Here is a 25,729-nt window from a genome sequence, read left to right as displayed (position 1 = left end):
AGATTTAAGGCAGTTAATATTGGACTTATATTTGTCAGGTCGCCACAAACGTAAATTCAACAAATTTATAATATTGTTGTTGTTGTGTTAGCTAGCTTTTGTCTTTTGGTTCTGCTGCCCCCTACTGCCCAAAGTAGGATAATGCATCCAGTGGGCCTTTGACAATATCTATTAATATTTATTTATTCTATTAATATTTAAGTGTTTACTTCTACTTTTTTAAATTGTGTTTATCTGGTGTCGCTTTATTTATTTATTTTTAATAACATTTCATTGTTTCACTCTGCAGTAAATGTATAGTAATGCCACGCAAATTAAGTTATTATTACTTTTTTAAATAATTATATTATATTAAAGAACAACATTAAACTCAAAAGTCGGCACAGTATAATGTGTGGTAGGTTTATCTTTATCATAGTTTGGCTGAATGACCTCTGCCACCAAAATCGACTGCCTCTGCAGGGTCACTTTCGTTATTAGGTCAAGTAGCTGAAAGCAGGAGCTTCCGCCGCGCACTTGAACGCACCACGACGGCTCCAGTGATGTAGGGAGAGACGGAGAGGGAGAGGAGGAGGAGGAGGAGGTGGAGGCAGACCGAGGAGAAGCATGAAGAATATCCCCGGTATCTGAGCTGACAGACGGGGAGAGCATCTCGCCTTGCCTCGCTCGTCAGGGGCCCACTGGACGCGGAGGGAGGCAGCGGGGCGGAGGACAGGACAGGACCGGACCGGAGCGGACAGGATGGAGGAGAAGAAGCAGTTTCTTTGTGGGGTGGTGGAAGGTAAGAAAAGAGCGGCCGACTTCATAACTGACCTCCTGTCACATCATGTGATTTTTTTTTCTTACCTCGGGGAGATGGTTTTGAATAGATCACCGTTTGACCTAGATTTCAGCTTTGTTTTGTCACTTACTGGAGGTGCAGGGGGGCGTGGGAGTGGCGGTGTGTGTGTGTGTGTTTGTGTGTGGAAATTGACGTTGGTTGGGATGTAAAGGTCTTTTCTGAGATGATGTGCTGCTGATCATCCAGGCTTGAAGTGGAGATCAAAGAGCAGGCGGTGAAAAGCATCCACTAATGTCTGGTTCAAAGGCTGCAGCCCAAGGAAAGGAAATAGTCTGATAATGGCTGGTGGTAATGAAGATGATGATGATAATGATACTAATGATGATGATGGCAGAAATGAAGATGATTTAATATTAATACTGACAATAATGGAGAAGGTGAACTTGATAATTAAAGTAGTGGAGCCCAGCTCATACTGGATTTTTGGGGCAGGTGTTGATGCCAATAATAAGGATTAAAAAATTATGATATCAAGGAAAATATATTTTTCATCCTGAGAATAAAGTCAAAATATCAAAGATAAAGTTGAACCTAATTGTTGATGTTTTGACTTCTTTCTCAAAATAAAAAAATCCATAATATCCCTAATACTGTACCACAATTTACTGATCGATAAAGAATAAATTTAAAGGGTCATTTCACCCCAAATTCAACAATGCATATCTGCCATTTATCTGTGTAGTGGTTCTAGTGGAAAGAAAATAGTTCCAGCAGATTTTACATAGGAAGAAAATAGTTCCTACATGAAACTGCTGACACACTGCTGGTGTTGAAGTTTTAATTTTCTTTCTTTCTTTTTTTGGTGCTCTGAGCATCATAAGTGCTATCTCGTTTCATTACATTTAAGAGAAAGCATAGATCTTTGCTTATGCATCTTTGCAGCTCACACCAAAACAGTCTGGATCAGTGTTCCTCCAACTTTTTATGCTGCGTACCACCTCAGAAAATATTGAGCCAAGCAATCACCGCCTTACTGTTTTGCGCCGTTTGGTGCAACGTTTAACGCGGCTGCACGATTTATCATCAAACTCTCTTAGTAATAGTGGAGGATGTTTTGGAAGCATTTATTTCCGGTCTCTTCTTTTTACCTCCACTAACCATGTTGCCATCACAATTTACCAGTTATCATGCACGTCATATGTACACGCTGTGTGCATGATCATTACTACATGACAGTTACATCACATTACATTTTAGTGATCTCATGTTTTCATTTGAAACTTTGTGGTATTTTCAAATTATGTTTTCAACTAATTTATTTAATTAAAAAATTATATTTCCGATATTCTTCTGCGTACCACTAGAGGGGGCTCACGTAGCAGACAGTGGTACAGGTACCACAGTTTAAGAATCTAGGATCTCGATGGATAAATAGCACCACAAGGCAGAGTCAAAAATATGTATTTTTGATTTTGGTGTGAACTGTCTCTTTAGTGTATCAAAATGATTTCCACAAACCATTAAAGCATGTGATGGTAAACAGATCAGCTACATGGCCTCGTGGAACTTATCAATACTTTGCAGCAGGTGTTTCATCATGTCTGTGATTCAATTTATCGGACGATATTCGTTACATGTAAAATCCAAAATGACACCAGCGCAACGAAAAACAGAAAACTGTCAAGAAAAAGTGTCAAATAGGTGGAAAATGCTGATTAGAAAACTAAAACAACAACAAAAAACATTATTCTGTAAAAAAATATATATATTGGACATCTTCACCAGTGTCGCTAGAGACCCATATAATTATACTACTGATATCATCCGACAGAAATATTGATTGAAATATTGTTGATGGTGACGAAAAACAATGTGATGATGATGATGATGATGATGATGATGATAGTGGTAATACACTCTTAGAAGTAAAGGTGCTAACTAGAACCATAAAGGGTTCTTCAGCCTCTAAGTGGCTGGAGCCTTTTTTACCTTGAAGGTTATACTTGGAACCCTATGTGAAAGGTTCCACTCAGAACCACCTGTGAGAGGTTCTACGGCGAAGCCTTCTATGGTATGGTTCCACCAGGTGCCAACGATTCTAACAAGGACCCTTTTATATTCCAACAGTTTTATTTAGCGCTCACACATGGGGGTTCTGTCGAGAACCCTTTTGCACAAAACACTTGTTCAAAGATTTCAACAAACCTTAAAGAGCCCTTTCTCCCAAAATAGGGCTCTTTGGATGAAAGAAGCTCTTCATGGACCCCCTTGTCTCACAAAGAACACTTCAGGAACCCCGTCTTTAAAAAAAGGTTTCAGCCCTTCAGAAAAGAACCCTTTTAGAACCCTTATTTCTCAGATTGTGATGCTGATGGTGGAGATGCTGTATCTATGATAATAAAACTATGGTTGTTATCAGTGATTAATATGCAAATAAGGGCATGAAAGTGGGTGCAGATATACTCTCTTATATTTTTATGTACTATACAGTTCACTAATATTAAAATAAACTCACTCTGGGAAGTCTGTGACATATGTTTGATCTTCCTCTTTATCTAAACTGATAATGAGCTAATTCTGCTAATTTTTAAAAATGACAAACCATAACAACTCAGTTCACAATCAGTCTTAGAAATAAATGTTTTTCCTCTCATCAGTCAAACAATATGCACATTTTAAATGCTTTATATAAAAGGTGCCGTGCAGATGAAAGTCTTAAATTTGCTAACCTACCTACTTATCTGATACACATTTTATTATTTAATATATTAATTACATCTGTGTCTGGTCGCAGTGAAAAATGCACATCTAAAGTTAGCAGAAACAAAGACGTTTCCTTTGTCCAAAACCCCGAAATAAACGATTGACGGTGATATAAAGCAGAGAAAAGCAGCAAATATTTGACACTTTTGCTTGTTAAATAACTTAATAAATGATTATTGATTATTAAAATAGTTTGGACTAATTCTTTCAGCACCGGTCTGCTTGTCCTCTGTCTCGGTTTTCCAGCTCCATAATTCACAGCTAGTCTGGTTTCACAGCCCTCTGGGACGTGTTTATTTGGGAAATTCATATCACAGTGATAATAAAAGTATGACACATCATGCAGCTCTAGCACAAACACTCACACACATACTGTACACACACACACACACACACACACACACACACACACACACACACACACACACACACACACACACACACACACACACAACTCATTACTAATTCTTGGACCCCCATAAACCTGCGTGTTTCTCAGTCCCATGTGGTGGCGTCCAGCAGAGTCAGTAATTGGGTCTGGCTTAGTGGGGAGTGTTCTGCAGGATACACACACACACACACACACACACACACACACACACACACGCACACAGGTACATATATCATGCACATGCACAGCAAAGTTCACACTCCCCACGGGCACGCAGGAGAAAGCTGTCTGGATTTTTAGCGGCTCCGATTTACTTCTCACTATGACCCACTTGCTGTACACACATATGCACACACACACACACACTCTCTTACACACACACACAGATTGCAGACTTCTTCAAAAAACACAAAGGAGGGAGAGGGACACTGGAGATGCTCCCATTTCTAAAAATAGAAAATGTGATGGAGAGCGGAGCTGGAGATGAATTATGCCTCTGCCAAACACAGAGGGGATGTGACCAAGTAAGCAGAGGAGGAGCTCACATCCTTTTATGAGCCCGTAACGTCGGCCAACAGTGTCCACGAGCTGTGAGCAGTTTGTGATTAATCGCTGTGGAGATAGGAACTAAAAAAAAAAGTAGAGAACCACATGATATGATGTATGCACTGGAACGCACCATGGTGCATATTCAGCGTTAATGCACATCTGTTTAAATATTAAAAGTGTGGGAAGTTTGCAGAGAAAATATCAACATTCATCAAGAATACCAGTTTATGAGTGTCCACCGTTGCACACAATGTTTGACCGATTATTAAGGGAACTTTTCAAAGTTTTGCATATATGTATATTAGTGCCAGGGATTGGAAAAATAAATCAGAGGAGGAAGATTTTATTTAAATTTTTGCATTATGAGAATAAAATTGAAATGTCAACAATATATTTGAAATTCCATGTCAAGAATAATGTCAAAATGGTTTTGATTTTATCCTTGATGTTTCGATTTTATTCTCAAAATGTTCTCAGAATGAAGATATACATCTAAAAAATACTATTCTGCAATTTATTGATCAATAAAATGGAAATTTAAAGGGTAAGTTCACCCCAAAAACAGCACAACTGCAGTCAGTCTGGTTTTCAAGACCAGCCTTACTTTTCATTCATTCACAATCTTCCATCTCTCTCACTCCTCACTTTTCTTTCTGTTGAACCAATCAGATTGTGGCACGATCCCCATCAGCCAATCACTCTGCTGCTGTCACCTCTTCTTCTCTCCTCTTCATTGAGGTTCCCTGTTCTACTGCGGCCTCATCACCCCCTGAACTGTCCCTTTAAATTATCAAAAAGGATTTCCACAAACCATTAAAGCCTGTAATTGTGGCCTTGTGGAACTAATCAATAGTCTGCAGAAGGTGTTTCATTATGTCTGTCTGAAGGTGTGGATTTATTGACATGTGTTCTCATCTCATCTCTTTGGTTCCTCCGCAGGGTTCTATGGGAGGCCGTGGTCCATAGATCAGAGGAAAGTCCTCTTCCAGTGGTAAGTCTGTCGCCACGCTTTAAAGCAGCTTCTACGCCGTAATGAACCTGCGGTCTGTGAGGTTGCGTGCGAGCACAGGTGTCACACATGCCTCGTTAACCTGGTCGGAGGGGATGTTTTTCGCGTTGTTGTTCTTCATCACATGTGTGGCGTGAGCTCAGGAGCTGCTGACCCGACGCCCGCGGCCTTAACCCAGTTCCACGCCTCTATTTCAGACCTGAGAGAAATCACTGGCGCAGAATGACTCCGCAGCAGAGGGCAAGCTCGTCCTCGGGCCTGAGGCTCAGCCAGGGATGACGGGAGGGAGGGGAGAGGCGGGGGCAGAGGGTGCATTTTGTTATCGTGGAGGGACGGATCATTTGGCTCCATAGTTTTCAGCCATGTTAGAGGGACTGTCAAGGAGGGACAGCGACCCGCAACAACTTGATGGACTGTCGTGAAATTTTCAGACATTCATGGTGTCCAGTGGACGAATCCTAATGATGCAGCTGACTTTTCCTGTAGTGGCAACATGAGGTCAACAACTGTGGTTTCAAGTAAAATATCTCAACAACGGATGAATCACCATGAAATTTGGTAGGGGAGACCGGGGACAGTTGCACAAAACTCAAATATTCACTGCCTCCCTCAGAGAGTTCTGCCTACCACATGTCTTAAACTATAATCAGTATGTTTATGTCATCCTAATACAGAATTTATGTGTCATCTTAGCCTTTACAGAGGGAAGATTTCACTGCCCCCATGGCTCTTAATTTAGCAACATCTTTTTTCCATGCAGAGACCTTCACACCAGGGAGCTGCTCAGCACAACCACACTCTGTAGCGGTCGGCCACAGACTGCTGAGCGACACCGGTGTAGTGTCGTAATAAGCTCTCTTCTGCAAACACTGTGACAACAAAACTGTAGACAAAAAAACAAAGCCATTCAAACCAGATGAAATAAAACGTTCGAGATAATCAAATGTGCTATTGTGGAGCAAGAGGCGGTCCCGGGGGACGGTAATCCAATATCAAATCAGCAGGGTCGTGAGCCAGTCTCTCTAAATCTCGACTAAACACAACCGATGCAGCTGCTCACTGAGACCGCCACAAGAGTTTCATCAGCTCTCACAGAAACACAGATTCGTTCTGTTTTAATCAGCCCACGGAGATTTCAGTGACAGTGAACTGCACTCGAATACTAAACAGATCATATCCAAGTGCAAAAAGCAGCAATCATAAAATGACCATGATATATCATCAGAGGTTAAGGAAATATGCTAAACTGACAGTGCCACAGCCTGTATGTTCTCCTTTGTACTCCTCTGGGTACTTGTACTTTTCTGAGTAGATTTTCAAGTCTGTACTTGTGCTTAAGTATTCATTACGAGGTGTAATCTCCTTAGTTACAGGGACAGTAGCTCAGTCTGTAAGGACTTGGCTTGGGAACCGAACGGTTGCCAGTTCAAGTCCCACATGGACTAAAGAACGGAGTGTGGACTGGTAGCTGCAGAGGTGCACTTGAGCAAGGCACCGAACCCTTAACTGCTCAGGGCGCCTGACTCTATGTATGTGTGCAGCCCGCTCGCTCTGACACCTCTCTCAGATGCATGTCTATAGGTCCTGTTTGTGCGCAAGTACAATTTGAATTAATATACAAACATTTTATTTGCATTTTAGTAGCCGATAAGGTGATCTGATCAGGAATGGGCCAATGGAAACAAGGACATATGGACGGAAAAAACAAAATGCTGATTAATGTTTAATCTAAGAATTTAACCAATTAAAAAAGTATTCATGGACATTTGATCAATGGACTCAGCAGTAATTGCACCTCGTTTGACATTGTCTTGTCTGCTGGAGCCGTTTGCAGCCATTTTTACACTTAAAAAATGGACCAAATTGCACCAAATACTTGTTTTACTTAAGTATATTTGTAACATCAGTGCTTTTACTTGTAATTGAGTAACATTTTAGGATTGTAAGAGTACTTTAACTTGAGTACAGAATTTTAGTACTCTCTCCACCACTGAACAAATGTCACATCATCATGATTTTAATAGCTTTTTAAAGTGAAAATGAAAATTCTCATTATTCCCACTAACTGTGAATCACATCATAATATGTCAAAATAATAGCAGCCCTTTTAATGCAACCCTGATTTACTGTATATGACCCTTTGTGTACCTCGTGGTCGTTAAAGAACCAATTAATTCTCGTTGACACGCTGATCTTGCAAATGAGTGGATTTGCATAAATGCCTGTTGGGAGTAGTGACACACTTTTGCGATGCAGCAGCCAATAGTGGCAGCCGACTGCGTCCCTGGAGATAAGTTGTTCCCTCTGCTCTCTGCTTTCCACTGCTCTTAAATATACGGACCAAATCATTACAGCACACTGTTTCTGTTCCTTTCAGTAGCCACGAGCAAGTCACTATAACGAGTCCCTAAACCTGTACTGAGTTTCAGGTGATATATATTTTATTATGAGTCTGTGCAGATGCAGCGAATCTTTTCCCGCTGCCTTAAAAATATGTGACAGGTATGCATGCTAAAATGAGTGCTGCAGTCCTCACAGAGAGTGGCAGCAATAGATAGGGTGAGTTCTGATTTAATATACAGTCTGTGGTTGAAGCAAGTGATGATAACTGGTGCCTCCGTCGGTTTTCTTTCAATGCTGAAAACAAACACCCACTGTTCCAAAAATACACACAGGAGTTTGAGTTCAGTGACTGTCTGCCAGACTCCATTGACATTTTTCCTCAAATTAACTCTTATGAACATCTTCTCCAACTAAAGGATTATAAATGATCTTTTACAACTCATGAATAGACACTCACTTATTCAGCGAACATTCAGCTTTAATTCAAGCTTTAATTTAATTAATTAATTAATTGTTTCCTAAAGCTAAGCAAGTAGCTTTATTGTCTTAACCTAACCAAGTGGTTTATTTTCTTGAAGCTAAGCAAATTCTTTTATTTCCTTAACCTAACCAAACTGTAACAGAAAACTGAATAATATCTAATTATAGAAACTGAATAATAATTTAAAAAACTGAACAACAAATGGATTTGTCACTTTTCGTAGCTAAAGTAAAGGGGTCAGGATGTTTCAGTGTGTTATTAAAACATATATATTTAAGTTTAGTGAACGAGATAGTTGATTACACTAAATGCATGATGTTTTATGTCGTGGCAAACGACGCTTACGGTTAAAGAGGCCGTCACTGCTTCATGAAGAGACTGAGGACGAGTCTGTCTTCCAGAACTTTGTCAGTGTAGCAGCAGCTGAGTGTGTGGGCTCCAGGTTTATTTATAGATCAGCTGTTTTAGACTCGAGTGTGGGGTGCAGGCAAAATTCATACGCTGACTGTTGCATAAGTTTGGCAGAGCAGGCCTGTGGATGTGTGTACAGTATGAAAGCGATTGTGTGTTCGAGGGAGGTAGGCTGCAGCTTTGTGGAGGCGACTTACGCACCATCTGTCCAGGAAACGAAGCAGGGAGAGAGTGAGAACACGGTCCACCCACAAATGACAAGGAAGACAAGAGCTGGTCCGTGTCCAGAGACAGACAGCAATATTCATGTTTGTGTGTGAGAGATGCAGATATTGTTTCACTCCTAGTACTATGCTCTATTTATAATTCAGGAGGTCATTTCCTGTAACTGAGGCAGCCATGGAGCCCCACGATCGATACAGTGGACCTATTTTCTTGCCGCTTGTTGTTTTGCTGTTTTTTTCCCTCCTTCTGTCCTCGCCTCTCTCTCAGCTGTCTCTCTCCAGGGCTCCGACGAGAGGTGACAGCTAAAGTTATCGCCTCAAACTGCGTAAAAGCTGGATAAAATACAGAATAAAGTTTAAAAATTAATGGAAAAATCTGAATAATTGATTTAAGAAACCAATACATCCATACAGGGCATCAGGGGTCACTGAATAGTTTGCTTAGTATGCAAATTATGTAACTCATGTCACATGGTCTTTGCAATCAGCTGAAATCAAAACTTCTACGGGAGAATCTGCCATTATCATCACAAGCTCCTGCAGTCAGAATTAGAAAAAAATAATGATTAAACCTTCATTAAACTAAAAATAGTACTTATTATCATCTATTAAAGTTTAGAATTTATGTTGTTAAGAAGTCCTGGAGGTGCTTGAATTAAAAAAAAAAGTCAGGAAATCTTCATAATATTTAGTAAAAAATACCACATATCCTAAGAAAGCAACTGTCAAATCGCAGTAGTGATTGGAAAATGAAATACGCGATGCAATGACTTAAACCTTCACCCTTTATGTCTCTCTGTGCCAGGATGCAGCACTGGGGGTTGAACACGTACCTGTACGGCCCAAAAGATGACCTGAAACACAGACTGTTGTGGAGAGAAGTCTATTCTCCTGAAGAGGAGGGTAAGAACATTCTGATGAAATATGTGCAGAGTCTACTTTTGATGGATGCTGCATCATTTAGCACAGAGCAGATCGAACGGGCAGGAAGTCAGACACAGAAAAGGCAGGGAGAATCTGGTTAATTTTCAAAATAAAAGACTCACAATCATAAAGACAGACTGGCATAAATCTGAGCAAGTGAGTGAGTGAGACCTCAGTTCAGTTCAGTCTGTATTGCCCTGCCTGGAACCAGACAGTGACCAGACCTGCCCTTGGAATTTCATTCAGGGACAATATTCACTGTCCAAAATATGACATTGTCCCTTTGGCATTACTGGTACATTTATTTTTCATCACCATCCTAAAGGCATCAACAGTTTTTATGTTGTCCATTATATTATTTTTATAGTGCCCTTGAAGACCTTGGTCATTCAGAGCCAAGCTGAATTCTTGTTGAGACACAGAAAAATCAAATGTGATAGAAAGAATCTGGTGATGTTCGTCTGTAATTATAATTTTAAAAAATGCTGGCAAGTGTGTCTCATTTTGTCTCACTTTAAATCTCCTGCCCTTCCCTCCTCCCCTCAGGTCAGTTGCGTACCCTGATTGTGGAGGCCCAGTCGAGAGGCCTGAGGTTTGTTTACGCCCTCTCCCCTGGTCAGGACATCGTCTTCTCTTCTTCCTGTGACCTGACTCTGCTCAAACGCAAGCTGAGACAGGTATGTGACGCAATAAGATAATAAATAACACTTTTTTGTGATTTGAGCCTGTGCTTCTTTTGCAGCAGTGGCTACTTGCACCAGGGTGGACCAGCCAAAGTGGCTATTTGCACCCAGGGTGGACCAGCCAAAGTGGCTATTTGCACCCAGGGTGGAACAGCTAATGTGGCTATTTCCAACTTAGCATGGCAGACACAAGCACCCAAATGTCCGTAGTCAACAATGCTATTGGCTATTTACGCCCTTTATGGCAGAGACAAACATGGCCTTTCCTTTCAAAGTAGTGTTTTTTTTGTTTAAACCCAACTAAACTACAACTTAATACAGAAAAAAGCAGAAACTGGGATGGGAGTTAAACCCAGAGCTGTGAATAGCTGAATAGCTGCCCTGTGCCTATTGTCACCCGGGTGCAAATAGACCCTCTGTTGACCCTCTCTCATGCATGACCTCGCCTCTCTCCAGGTATCAGACCTGGGCTGCCAGGCATTTGCCATCCTGTTTGATGACATCGATCACTCCATGTGTCAGGCCGACAGCGAGGCCTTCTCTTCATTCGCCCACGCTCAGGTGACTGTAACCAATGAGATCTACCGGTTCTTGGGGGAACCGCCCGTCTTCCTGTTCTGCCCCACAGGTACGTGTGCTGAACTGTGGTGTCGGTGGTCTGCAGAACGTTGTAAAACTTGACAAATGTGCAGTGTTTACTGCCCATCCGTGAAGCTCGATGATGAAGTACGCCTCTGTTTGTGTTTCCCTGTAGAGTACTGTGGTTCTCTGTGTTCTCCCAGCGTATCAAAATCCCCCTACCTGCAGACTATTGGAGAGGACCTGCTGCCAAATATAACAGTAGTATGGACAGGTGAGACACACACACATCTGCACAATCATGATTTAACTGATTAAGTATTTAAGCTGTCTTCTTTACCCCACTGTATAATGTGACTGTATTTCTGCAGAGATAAACCACAGTATTTAAGTACAGTTTCTTGTTTTTTTAGCCTCATTAGTTGACCTGCTTAATAATAGCACACACACACACGCTGGCAAAACACAGCACATGCAAATAAGTGCAGGCAAAAGTCCACACACAACCTCCTCCAAAGACAGTGTAGGTGTAAGTCGCCCACATGCATATGGAAGTACAATAGAAAAACACACACATATACACACAATAACACCTTCTCTCCTCTAGCTCAGTTTTTGAACTTTATTTTTCTCCAGCATAGTTAAAATTTTCATCGGAAATGTTTGTTATGAGCTATAGCTTTTACGCTCAGGACTGGGCTGGGGAAACATTTTTCTGTGATTAACTGATAGTTACCTGATGTCAACATCAATCTTCTTACTTTCTTGTGTTAGAGAATCAAACTTAAAGGGGCAACCCCAAGGCTCAAATTCATCTGTTTTCCAAACCTTTAGGCTTCCCTTTGTCAATCTTTCCCCTTCTCTCTCCACAGGCAGTAAGGTCATTTCCAGGAAACTGTCTGTAGACTGCCTGGCTGAGGTGGAGTCTGTCCTCCAGCGCCCTCCGCTCATCTGGGACAACCTGCACGCTAATGACTACGACTCCAGACGGCTCTTCCTGGGGCCTTTTAAGGGCAGAGAGCCTCAGCTGAGGAGCCACCTGAGGGGCCTGTTACTCAACCCCAACTGCGAGTTTGAAGCCAACTACATCCCTCTGCACACGCTGGGGAGCTGGTACAGAGCTGGAAAAGAGGAGAGGAAAGGTGAGGGGATGGAGATGGGTGGAGGGGAAGAAAGGATTAATGAGCAGCTGGAAGAAGGAAGACGTAGCGTTGATGAGACAGGAGATGTCTCGAGTTAATAAACTAATATTGGCTCTGCCAGACCGGAGCCATGTACAGTTAGTCCCATTGCTTCCTGAAGAAATGTTTAATAGGCCAGTGTTGCTTGGCAACTAACACAATTTTAACCACCAGGCAGAAATGTTGTCTGATATTTCTTAAAAATCAATTAACTTGAAGAAATGAAAGCTCCATCTGTTGCCCTGGACAAATTTATTCAATAAACTTTAATCTATTAAAAAACTAGTGATTGTGGTCCCTACAGACGACCAAAATTCTGTGCAATGGTGATCAAGGGTGCTGAATCTTTTGATTGACAAACCTTAAGTCGCACACATTGGGCACTGCAGTGGGCAGCACTGTGCTACCTGCCAACTTTATTTACCAGCGACAAAAAAAGTCAAAAGGTCCACAGGCGTTTAAGCTCCTGCTTACAGGCATAAAGACTTTCAACAACACTGAGATATCTTTTAGATATCACTGAGACGTCACCTTATCAGCGCCAATAACAACAAGAGTGCCACTTAACACCACACAAGTATCCAGCCAAAGTAGTGCAACTAAATGCAAAGGGGTAAACACAAAGCTCTCTTTTCACAAAACCAAGAAACGGCAACAAGAAGTTAGATGACAAAAGGGCTTAACACTGTGAGTAGCACACAAATAGGTTCCCTTAAACTCAGAGAAATACTAGTCCTTAAATAAAAGAAGTGTGGACTATAGTGCTGCAAAACCCTGAGCTGCCAAGTTGTTCAAAACAAAAGCTCTCCTGACAACACGAAACAGTGAAACAAAGCTTGCAAATTTTGCAGACATGTTTACACAGGAAACCCCAGTCCTTACCTATTAGAAAGAAATTCCTAGTAGTCTTTTGTAAGGCGTGCCAGGCTCTGGGCAACTGCGAACGCTGAGCTTCATGAACCACTGGCCTAGAACAAAGACCAAAGGTCCTGAAAAAGCGTACCCTCACCAGAGATTTACCTCAAAACAAACAAGGCAAAATAATAAAGTAGTGAGCCGGTGGATGAACTGAGGAGTTGCTTCAGTTGGTTCGCTCAGATAACCTGTCCCACTGTGGAGCAAACAAAAGAGAGAGACAGACTATATGTCTCCACACCAAACTAGAAAACAGAGGACTACCAAAACCAGGGGGAATGACCAAAAATCTGTGACTGGATGTCCGACCATATCCCGAATGATCGCCATATGTTACGACCCCAAGAGAAGCAGCATGAGGGACGAAAGCAAAGTTGGTTAATTTTATGTTTGTTAAGTAAATAAAAGGAAACAACTACCGCCACTAACAACAATCTAGAAATAGATTGGATTACAGCTCCCCAAAAGAGAAGCCAAAGCATCTCAGACGCCCCCTGGTGGTTGGCTGCAGTAAAAGTCATAAAACCACCCTCCCAATGTTAATAGATAGAACGTGGGTAACAAGCAGCATGAAAATATTTCCATAACAGAGTTAATTTACCAGTTTCATCTACTCTCACAGCAGAGTGGATTCATTTAGTCTGTCTGTTTAGCACAAAGTGCTTGATGGTCTGTATTTGAAGTATTCTGTAAGTGTGGAGCTGTAATAGCTGTTTCTTCACCTTAATTTGACATTTGGTTCACGTTTGTTGTATTAAATTTACTGTGACAGTGAAATACATGAGAAAACCACCAGAGAATGAGAGCGGAAACAAGGGAGTTGGATGTAAAAATGTATGCGAGAGAACCGCTGTAGCGTGTGATGTTGTTCTGAAGCCTGAGCTGGGTGTGTGTGTGTGTGTGTGTGGCGGCAGAGGAATAATTGTGTGGTGTGATGTAGGAAAGAAATGAGGAGAGAGGAAGGTCCCTCTGTGGAGGAGAAACCGGCTTTAGGGGAGGGGATGGGAAAAGAGATGAAGGGCAGGCTGATGTCTGTGATGTGGATGGAAATGGAAGAGGAATTTTAATGATAGCATGAGACGGAGGGAGACGTGGGGGTGTTAGTAGTAAATGCAGTAACTACTGGATTGAGTCTTTTTTTATGAGAAGGATCTAACTTCATGATTACTAGGAGGGCTGGGCAATAAATCGATATAATATCCTGATATGTTTCCAGTAGAGAAAAAGTGTAATTCTATCTATCTACTATCTATGATTACATTTAACAGGACTGTGTAAGTAGGATACATTACAGTTACAAAAAAATAAAGACAATCAGATTATAGTTACACTTAGTAAAAACAGAGATTATCAACAGGATTACAATTATAAAATACATTTCAAAATAAAGAACGATGTACTACCATGTGCAGTGGACACGTTACAACACTTCACCTGTCTCACAACACCGTTCTGGTCTCAGTGAAACCAGCTGATCTGACAGTTCATTATCTCTTTTTGCCATTATCTTGTCTCAACATCATTTTCACATTTTCTGAAAGGGGAAGCAAGGAAAAAACAGAGAAGGAGGAAGTTTCTCAAACTTTGAGGGTATTTAGAGACGCTGGGAACGCTTATCTTTGATGAAAAACCATGAAAAAGTGTATTTTGCATAATACGTGACCTTTAACTGTTGTGCAAATGTGCAAATCAGTTTCCAATGTCGGCAGCAGAACTCGGAACATTATGATCAACACAAGAACACGCTTCAGGTCTAATTAAGCCTTTTTTTCTCCCTTTGTTAGAAATTCCCTCATCTCTGCAGGACTACCAAAATCTTTTGTTCAGCCTCAGCAGACGCTGGATCTGAAAGTTCTTTGAATCAAGGCGTGCAATTTTGCTTCTAAAAATTACTCATGAAGTGCGAAAAAAAAGCCTCTCACAGGCAGCTGACAGATTCATCAGAACAGAGGTTTTCAAAGTGGGAGGTGGGGCCTCCAAACAGTTTCAGGGGAGGCCCAGTGAATGGAATTGAAAAAATAGTACATTAGTTATCAAAAGGAAATCGAGTGAGACTAAGCAAGTAAACTGAGGGAGGGCCTTTTTTTGTCTGAGGGGAAGCCGATGGTCTCCCTCAAGTAGGCGCCTTTTCTCTGCCAGATTTTTGTGTTAAGGCCTGTCTTGTCTGTCTCACCTGGTATGACTTTTGTTTTTTGGTGCTGTGGATTTCTTTATTCCCATAGATCGTTTTTCACACATGACATAGTGTTGCAGTATTTCCAGCGTAAATACAGTCGGGCATGTGGTCAAAAAAATTAATGTAAAGCAAGAATTGCAATGTCATGTTTTACACTCTTAGAAATACGAGCGTCCGCTAGAACCATAAAGGGCTCTTGGGCTCGTCCTCATTAGAAAACCTTTTTTGGTTCCTGGTGGAAGCTTCTACCTAAAACCCAACAGAAAGAGTTATACATAGAACTATCTGTGAAAGGTTTCACTAGAAGTCCCACAGAGGCTTTTTCCACCAATCTGGAACTGGTCCCATTCTGGTTCCCAGCTGGAACCAGAAAAATATCAGGTTTACCTTTTATATTCCAGAAGTTTTAACTTGTACCCACCCCAAGGGTTCTACCAAAAGCCTTTCTATAATATGGTACAAACCTTGATGAACCTTTTCAACCCTTCCAAAAAGGGGTCTTTCATTGAAAAGGGTTCTTCATCGAGCCCTTGGTCTCACACACAAGGAACCCCTTCTTCAAATAAGGGTTCTTAAGAAGAAAATGGTTCTGGTTAGAAGCTCGGCCCTCCAGAAAGAACCACTTTGTAACCCTTATTTCTAAGACTGTAGTGTAAGTCCTTCCGAAACTTGAATAAAATGATGTATTCTCAGTTCAGTTTCGACTGACAGTAGCTCCAGCAGAAAACACAAGACGTCTCTCCTAGTCGTGCATAAAAAGTGGGGGATATGTGCGATGTGTGTGGGTAGGTTTGTCCACAACAACCTTGTCCAACTGGAATGCAAGGAACGTCACAGACTGATTATGTACTGCACCGTTTACTGTATGAATATGAGTAATTCAGTCGGCTAATATATAATAACACAATGTTGTATTTTCTCTAGATGAGGAGTGTGAATACTGTCCTGATAGAGCTCTGTCTGCTGCACTACACGACTGGATGGAGGAACTCAACCAACCACTACAAGCAGGTAAAACATTATTTTGTGGTGCTGCTCGTGCACCATGTTCACACAGCTGCCATTTTCTTCTGACATCACACTCCAGCTCAGTTATCATAGAGAAAATCTGGAGGGAAACTCCAAAACTTTTTTTTTTAATGATCACAGGTCGACAGAGCTCACGAGCAGACCAACGTGCCTCTGCTCCAACATCTCGCTGCAAAACTCCTGACCGATCCGACTGCCCCTCCTCCGTGAGGGGAACCTCTGCTGTGGCCAAACTCCCCGTTTTCCCCCTGAACTCCAGCTCACCCCCGTCGTCGCCCCCGACTAAGGCCAAGGGGGAGAGGGAGGGACGAGAAGGGGAGAAGAAGAGGTCAAACCAACCCGGTCAACCCAGTCAAAAACCTCCGGGATCCAAGCCTGGAGCACCTTCAGGGGGAGGCAGGGGTCAGAAGGCCCAGGGTCGGGGACTCTCCTCCGGTGGGAAGGGCTTACTCAGTGAGTCCCAGGTGCGGCTGCTGGTTGGGCTTCATTATCTGCCGCACGAGCACGGCCCGTCTGCCCAGAAACTGCTTCAGGACCTGACCTGGCTGAAAACAAACTGCCACCTGGTCAGCACGAACAACAAGAAGGCACCGCCTCAGAAGGTCGGAGCGTGTTACGCGTAGATTTTTCGTTGGTAAAATTTGAATTGTGGAGTGCATGACTGATGAACGTGAGTGATGAGACGTACATGACTTTGTATTACGTCTGTATGTCCTCAGATTGATGAGTGGCGAGGTCGGGCCTCCAGGTTCCTGTCTCTGTGTGAAGACATAGCTCAGCTCCACTGCAGCGTGGTGGGTGGAGCCAACAGGGCTGTGCTCTATGACCTTTATCCGTATGTATGGGACCTGAGGAACATGGCGCTGGTGGCAAAAGCATTCATATGCTGGCTGGGTGAGTATAAAGAAGGATGAAAGAAGGAAACTACAAGAATACTATACTAATGCTATTGTACTACTGATACAAGGATGTACTATGTAATGTTCTGCCATAAAACAGTAACATATAGCCTATAGTATATCAGTATAGCATAGCATAGATTAGTGTAGTATAGCATAGCAAAGCAAAAATTAGTAAAATATAGTATTAGTATCATATAGTATAGTATAGTATAGTATAGTATAATAAAGTAAAGTATTAGACTTGCACCGATTAATCGGCAATGCTCGGAACAGGGCCGGTTTTCACGTGACTGGCCCTGACCGGTGACCAGCCGGTCAGCGTCACAAATGCAGTTCTGTGCCCGTCATTGTCACACACGTGTTCTGCACGATGGTCACGTCATGCGCGCAGCAGACAAACTGACCGTGACGTCAACACAGCGCTGATAACAGCTACACACACTGACACACGTCTGCTTGAAGCTGGTGTCAGAGACAGATTCCAAGAACAGGATAAAGAGAAGACAGACAGTCTACAACGAGACAGAGCAGCTGACAGTGTCTCAGAACAGCCTTAAACTCTCTAGCTCTTCAGGCTAATGTTAGCAAGCTAGCAGCAGACTGCTGTTCACAGAGGGACAGTTAAAATCTCACCTCCTGTTCTGGCTGAAGAATAAACAACCTGAGTTGATGTGTCTCCTCAAACATTTTCTCATCCAGACTCGTTTAACTTCTGTGTCTGTTTTTCTCACGGCAAAGTTTTACTGCAAACTGTTGCACCGCGTCAGTCTGCGGTTTGTTTACATCCGTTTCCACAGGAGATCACGTGATATCGCGTCCCGCGAAATCCCGCGAGATCACGTTCACCCAATTCATAATCTTAATATAAAACTATAATAAGGCCTGGTTGAAATCTGGATGATTTTGGAGAAAGTATTAAATGAATATTTAATAGTCAGTGTCTTATTATGAACATATTTACAAGAAAAGCTGCAAAAATGTTTGTGAATGCTGTCAATTACAGTTCTTAGAAAGACTGAAAATCGGAATCAGCCAAAATCGGAATCGGTAGGTCAGACCCCTCAAAAATCGGAAATCAGAATCGGCGAAGAAAGTTGAAATTGGTGCAAGTCTATATAGTATAGTCCAGTATAGTATAGCATGGAATGATTAGTATACTGTACTCCTGTATACTGTAGTATAGTCTTGTATAGTATAGCATAGCATAGTATTGTATCGTATATTGTAGTGTAGTACAGATAGCATTGTATAGATTATCTTTGTATACTATATTGCAGCATAGCATAGCACAGTATAGCATAGCATAGCTTTGTATTTTATTTTGGAGTATAGCATAGCATATCATTGTATACTATATTGGGCTATAGTATAGTATAGTATAGCACTGTATAGTGTAGCATATCTTTGAATACTCTATTGTAGTATAGCATAGCAAAGCATAGCTTTGTATACTATATCATACTATGTATAGCATAGCATTGTATCACATGGCATTTCTTTGAATACTGTATTGTAGTATAGTATAGCATTGTATAGCATCGTGTAACTTTGCACTCTATATTGTACTATCGTATAGTATAGCATAACATAGTATTGTATACTATATTGTGGTATAGAGTAGCAATAGCATAGCATATCTTTGTATACTATATTGTAGTATGGTATAGTATAGTATAGTAAACTGTAATATAGTACTATGCAGTGCTGTGCTCTTGTATTTTTTGTTTTTCTGTACTATACTATATATAATAATCTAACTCCACCCACTGATCTGTGTCACTCAGATGGACGAGTGTTGAGTGACAGCTCCACCCTGGGCACCTGGAGGAACTGCTTCCACTGTGAGACCTCGAAACTCTTTGTTTGAACAAAAACTACCTACATGTAGTCTGTGCTGCACAAATCATTCACATTTAAAGTAAAGCCAGTCTGAACATTTTCCACTGTGAACCCAAGATCCAGTCATTATTTTCTCAGCTCCAGCTCGATGGAGCTGAGCAGAGGGTGCAGTGAAGACTGAACCACCGGTTATACTTCAAATATTTATGGCAGCAGCATAAAAATCGAAAAAAAGAAGTTAATTTCAGCCAGCATCTCTTGAGGTTGTGTAATGCTGTAAAACATGGAACTTTTATGCTGGTATGAATATTTAAAGCTGATTTAACTGTATGATCATTTTCCATTTGCACTGACAACCATCCTCACCACACGATGTAACCACACTGACGGTTTGGCTCTTGTCTGTGGTAGGGTGTGGGAAGTCCACAGGGGCGGACCTACTGGGAGTGGAATCAGAGCCATGGGTGTTCAAAGGGGGTGTGTCTGGGGAGGTGCAGGTGAATGGATTTTGTAAAATATCCTCCCTTTTTTTTTGTCACCGTGTATGTGTGCATGCTCTTATTCTTAAATTCTTAATAATACGTAACGTTGAACCTTGGTCCTTTTATAACTGCCTCTGTGCCTGTGTGTGTGTGTGTGTGTAGATGCTTCTCCCGATAGGCAGCAGCAGTGAACTCTTCACTCATCCTCCTCCTCTCTTCCCTACCTCTCGTCTCTATAACATCAGGCCCTACCACAGCAAGGACAAGGTAGGAGAGGCCACGCCCACACACGTTCTTGTTTCGCACATAATGCCGGGATAATTCTTGGAATGTCATGGATTCAAAGAGGTGCATTTAAGATAGGGAAAGGATATCGGTGAAGGTTTTTGCAGTTACATAAAACCACTCTTTAGAAAATTAATTTGGAAACAACCCAGGAAGGAGGGACATTTTAAGGGCACTCTGACTTAGAGATGGAAAGTCATGGAAGATTTATGAAAATCTCAGTCAGTGCCACGCTAGAATCCTTATAAGTTTAACAGTTTTTAAACGACTCTGTTTTATGTGGGGAAACTGACTGATAAGGGCATGAAATCACAACCTGTATCTCACAACAATAATCATTCTGTGTGTGTGTGTTTGTAGGTGGAGTTGTATCGGATGGTGCGTCAGCTCCACCTGAGGACTCAGGGTGGCCAAGAGTCCAGCACTGCTCACCCAGATGTCATAGGAGACAGGTGTGTACATGAGAGGAGACAGAACAATGGTCTGCACTGTAAAACATTTACACAATGAATATTTATCAGACTAGAATACTATATAAGTGACAATGTACAGTGATTTTGATGGTGGAGAAACTGGAGCAGACACAGGAAAACATGCAAACTGCACCCGCGTGCCACCCATTTGCTAACATTAGCTAACTTAACATGTGACTTGATATGTCGCTTTTACAGGTAAAGGAGAAAGTTGACCAAGGTCATTGGTGCACAGAGCATAATGACCAATCAAAATCAAGTAGTAGCGAATTCACATATTTTCTTTTAAACGGTAATGTCTTTAATTTCCACAGATGTCTCGGGCCGTGCCTGGCGTTGTGCCCCGAGTACAGCTTCATCCTGGAGGACGAGCTGGGTGTGTGCGGCTGTGTGTTGGGCATCTTGGACGTTCGCTCCTTTGCCAAGCGGTGCCAGGCCAGCTGGATGCCTGCCATGAGGGACAAATACCCTCCCAAAGGGGGCAACACACACCCCAACACACAGGTGAATATGTCGTATTAAACTATAACTATCCTGTGTCTCTGAGGGGCAGACACACACAACACACAGGTGAATATGTGGTATTAAACTATAACTATCCTGTGTTTCTGAGGGGCAGACACACACAACACACAGGTGAATTAATGCACACGTGTTTAGACTTAAGGTTACCTGCAGTTACACCATCTGGATCCCTCAGTGATGGATTAATAACCAATGTGGGAGGCATACAGAGGTAAACAAAGCAAATAACGCACACAGGAACGCACACACATACAGATTAATGCCCATGCACACAGTGTACACACAGATTTGACTTTTTTTAAAGAAATGGTAGGGGTGAACATCCACCGCAGCCAGTAAATAACTGTCCCTCTTGATTGAACATAGGACGAGAGATAACAGACTTGGCTGTAGGGTTGTTGTCGCCCATCACGGCATCACAGTTGAGTGATCTCAGGCAAAGAGCCAAGCAGAGCCGGTGGTGAGCAACAGGGACAGTCAGTCCTTGACATCTGTGGAGGATTTAGCTGCCCACTCTGTGCGTCACGGTGCACGCTGACAGTCACACTCTGGATGACTATCATTCACACTGCTGTCACAGGTGTGCGAAGGTAAGGAAAGTTCTCCAGCTGAAGGATTTACAGTCACTCAAAGCCGAGTGAGCCAAACAAGCTTGGAAAATGTTTGACTGGCATCTTATCCTGCTTTATTATTTTTACATAATCAGTTATTACAATAGGTTTATTGTCACTCATACTTTTCTCCCTTGTATAACTTCCTTAATATATGATTTATGACTTAAAAACTCGGAAGAGAAAACCTCTCTGCTTGCAGTTTCGCTTCAGGAAAAACTGCTTACCAGCCTCTCAGACAGGAGGTACATTAGACTAATTACTGAGGTCTACAGTATGTCAACAGAACAAAGACCGCAGGTACTCTGCTGACGTTACAAGACACTGAATGTAGGCTCAAAATTAGTCTATACTGTCTGTTTGTATGCAACTCAATTCAATTCTTTTTTTAGAACTGGTACAACACTGTAGGGGGTCTTAATTTTTATTCTTAAATTATGCTGTTTTATGCCTGAATGTGTTTTTGTAAATATCTGTGTTATATCTAAGTTGACAGAAATCTGAGACACAACTTTAAAGGGCCAGCATTTTAATAAATAATCGATTTTTAAAACAAAGTTGTTAGTTTTGAAGGCTTTTTAAAATTGTTTGAAGTTGTGAGTTGTTGTCTTGGATAAGTTTTTTCTTGGTGGGACATGATTTACTAAGAAAGGGTAAATGATGTTGTTAGGTTGCTGGGTAACTTGCAGGTATCCTGGGCTTTTGAGTGTTTATAAGGGACAATCAGTCAAATATGGCCCATTAGTAACATCTAGTGGCAGCTGTGGGAAACTACAACAACATAAGACTATTTATGTCATGTCCTGTTCGTCTTATTGTGAAGGCATGGAGTAGATTTCCTCTGTTGTCTATTTCTAGATAAAAAACAAACAAACCAAGGTATCTATACTATACTACTATTGTTAAGTCTGTAGATACATGTGTTCAACCACTAACCGTCGTCTTTGTGTCTCTGCCTTCCTTTGTGTAGGACTTGATCCAGCTGATGGAGGAGGACCAGGGAGAGTACCCAGACTCCCTCCTCTATCACTTCCCCTCTCAGCTGCGACTGGACGCCCTGCCCGAGCTGGTGGACATCAGCGTCAGCCGCACCCTGCTCACCGCCCTCCTCGCTGCACTCAAGGCCAACGGTAAGATCATGTCGCTGTCTGTCTGAAACTTTGGAAATGGAGTTCTAGAAGCACCATTATTTCTGACAAGATTAAGGTATATGGTACAATCAGAAATGTGGAAAATATTCACATACAGTCTAAGTATGTTAATAAATTATTATAATGCATTATAGACAGGGGCATCACAGAAACTGTTAACTTTTTTACTGCAGACTAACTTCTGTACAGTTCATTGTTTTGTATGGATATTTGACTTAACGTATAAGAGAATTTGTTTGTGCATTTTTGTATTTAGCTGGAGAGCAGCCGTCTTGAAAAACATCACGTGCATCACGAGCGTTTGTTTTCTGTGCGCAGGTTCTCAGGGTGTGTTCTGCGAGGTGCAGCCGACAGACCGTCAGAGGCTGGAGTTCTTGACAAAACTGGGCTTCCTGGAGATCCTCAGAGGAGAAGCGAGGAGCAGAGAGGGCGTGGTGCTGGGGAGGCTGCTCTGAACATAAACACACACACACACACACACACACACATGGTCACACACACATACACACCACCAGAAACACATGAAGGCACTTGCACACCCATGCAGTAGATACACAGAGGCACTTACACTCAGAGAGAGATGTTGGAAACACAGTATGTACAGTACAGCACAGAGACGGCTGAGCTTTGAAAAAGAAGCGGGGTCTGTATTTTCCACTGTCAAGAGAGACAATCCTGGATTGCTTTGAGTCTGTGTGGCAGTAATGGGATGAACCCAGAGATTTCTGAGGGATTTACAAAATATAAAATAAGCTTTGAGTTTAAACATTCAGCAGAGCCGTGCTAATCTTTCTTGGATTCCACCGCTGGATACGGATTACAAGATTTAGTCGAGTTGCGAGGAAGTCAACAGCAGAATAGTTTGAGACGGGAGCAGAGCATCAGATCACAGCAGCTGCAATCAATATTTTGCTTTAATATGTTACCAAAAACTACAAGGAGATTAAATATTAAACTTAAACTCAGCAGTGACGTGTTCATGGCTTGTTCGCCGACTGGCCACAAAAAAATCACTTCTTGCAGGTTTAAGTGAAAATAAGCTGGAAATGAAACTCCAATGTGCAATACGTATTTTAACAGGCATATGTGCATTTTTTTTTTGGGGGGGGGTCCTTAAGAAATACAGCTGGAGATGATATATGTACATTTTATTGATTTAAAAAGGAACAAGGATCCGTCCTGCTGAAGTACTCTTAAGCAAGACCCTAAACCTTAGGAGCCTCAGAGCTACTGTTCTTAGCCAAACACCTCATGTTCTGGTACTATTTCTTGGCCAGGCGCAGTAACTTTGTGGATTCTTGTCGTTGCTGTGTGATTGCCAGGCAATCAGCGTATATTATTTTCTTATTATTCCACAAGTCTGGGAAATCAGAAACATGCATTTGATACCTTAAAAGCAATATTTTCAAGAACGTTTGATGTCTGGAGTCACTGTGACTCCGGTTGCTTTTGGAGTCTTATGATTGGTTGAAAACGTCTTTTGTCAGGTGGGCGTAACCTTTTGCGTGCTTGTCCCTCGCAACCGGCAATGTCGCTATGAATTTAGTTGGGAATATATGTCGGTACAGATTTCCCTGCATATCGATCCTCGCTCTCAGTCACACACGACCCCAAGCAGTAAACGTTCCCGAACCATTCAGGGCTGGACTAGTCGGAGGAATCTGTTACCTTTAAGCGGAGCCAGACTAGTTGTTTCCCCCAGATTTCAGTTTTTGTAGCTCTGTTTTTAACATAAAGACAAGAGAGTGGTGTCAATCATCTCATCTAATTCTCAGCAAGAAAGCAAATAAAGGTATTTCTGAATAAAGCTGACGCAAAATAATCCCACGCCTGAGCTGCCACAGGCGATCTTGTGCTCTGCTCCCTCTGCTTTGTTCATGAGCCGTAATTATTATGTTAAAAGTTAGGCTGTTGTTTTCTAGCTCGTGTCTTGTTGGTTGAATAGAGTCTGCTAAAAAAAAAACACAAAAAAAAAACAAACTCCAGACTGGACCTGCAGGCACAGCGTCACTGTTTACACTTGCTTAGATTAGATGAATGTTTACATGCATGAAGAACAAAACATTGTGTGGCTGTTCACAAAGTAGGATTACATGTATACTGACATCGACGCAAACATACATTCATGATTTCAACGGAATGCTCCAACGTGGCGACGTTAACGAAGATTTTTTTTATTGGACTTTTCGCGGCCATTGTAGCTGTTAAGTCTTAGGAGAAAACGTGACGACAAAAATGCGACTGCATGCACGCTAAAATCCATCAGAAAAACAATTTAGTCAGATTTTCTGTGCATGGCAACAATCATGCAGACAGATAAGATGCATCACACACACACACACGCACGCACAGACATGACACACACACACACACACACACACACACACACACTTATCTGAAGTTTACACTGGGCTCAATTGGATATAATAATAGATACCTCTCCGCCATTTCATCGTCAGATACTGTAAACATAAGCGGCGAGTGTCGTGTGTGTGTGCAGGTACTTTGTACATGGTGTATGTGTGTGTGAGAGAGTGTGTGCAAACATGTCAGTTACGACAGCTGTGCAGAGGTGGGAAGTAAATAAGAACCCTTTGTTACTGTACTTAAGTGGAGTTTTCAGGTGTCTTTATTTCTTTGTATGACTTTTACTTTTATTCCCTACATTTTAACACAAACATCTGTATGTTCTGCTCTTTATATTTTTAAAACAGGCCTGTTATTTGTTACTAAATGCATTCGAGGGGAATTATTGATTATTTTTATTTTGCATCATTGTGTGCCGCCTCCCCAGCATCAAGAATGATTTCTAAATGGACGGAACAACAACATAAAGAAAAGACTATTCTGTGGTGTATCCATCAGTGCACATCACGTAGGACCTGACGAGACGTAAAAGATAAACACAAAAGATGTAAAGGATAAAACAAGATGTAACAAGCTGTAAAAGACATGAGACAAAGGGCATAACAAGAAATAAAAGATGTAAGAAGACGTCAAAGAGGTAACAAAACGTGAAAGA

The 25,729-nt window shown here is 41.8% G+C and overlaps 1 protein-coding gene across 1 annotated transcript; it reads left to right on the top strand.

Annotated features, from left to right (window-relative positions):
- The first annotated feature begins 567 nt into the window (after positions 1–567).
- LOC146305462 (protein O-GlcNAcase) lies at positions 568–23,870 on the top strand. The gene is made up of 17 exons (XM_084712213.1): positions 568–781; positions 5,424–5,475; positions 9,758–9,855; positions 10,423–10,553; positions 11,016–11,187; positions 11,314–11,412; positions 12,011–12,280; positions 16,335–16,421; positions 16,560–17,041; positions 17,159–17,333; positions 19,126–19,182; positions 19,592–19,677; positions 19,825–19,929; positions 20,308–20,399; positions 20,735–20,924; positions 22,527–22,686; positions 23,026–23,870. Exons 1-17 carry the CDS (start codon positions 742–744, stop codon positions 23,160–23,162), a joined length of 2,433 nt encoding a protein of 810 aa, XP_084568339.1. The 5' UTR covers positions 568–741; the 3' UTR covers positions 23,163–23,870.
- Positions 23,871–25,729: the final 1,859 nt, after the last annotated feature.

This window comes from Lutjanus erythropterus, chromosome 23 (genome assembly GCF_056507025.1).
Source record: "Lutjanus erythropterus isolate fLutEry1 chromosome 23, fLutEry1.hap2, whole genome shotgun sequence".
Taxonomy (NCBI): domain Eukaryota; kingdom Metazoa; phylum Chordata; class Actinopteri; order Lutjaniformes; family Lutjanidae; genus Lutjanus; species Lutjanus erythropterus.
The sequence above is the reverse complement of the archived record's forward strand: the minus strand, read 5'-3'. Positions and strand labels throughout refer to the sequence as shown.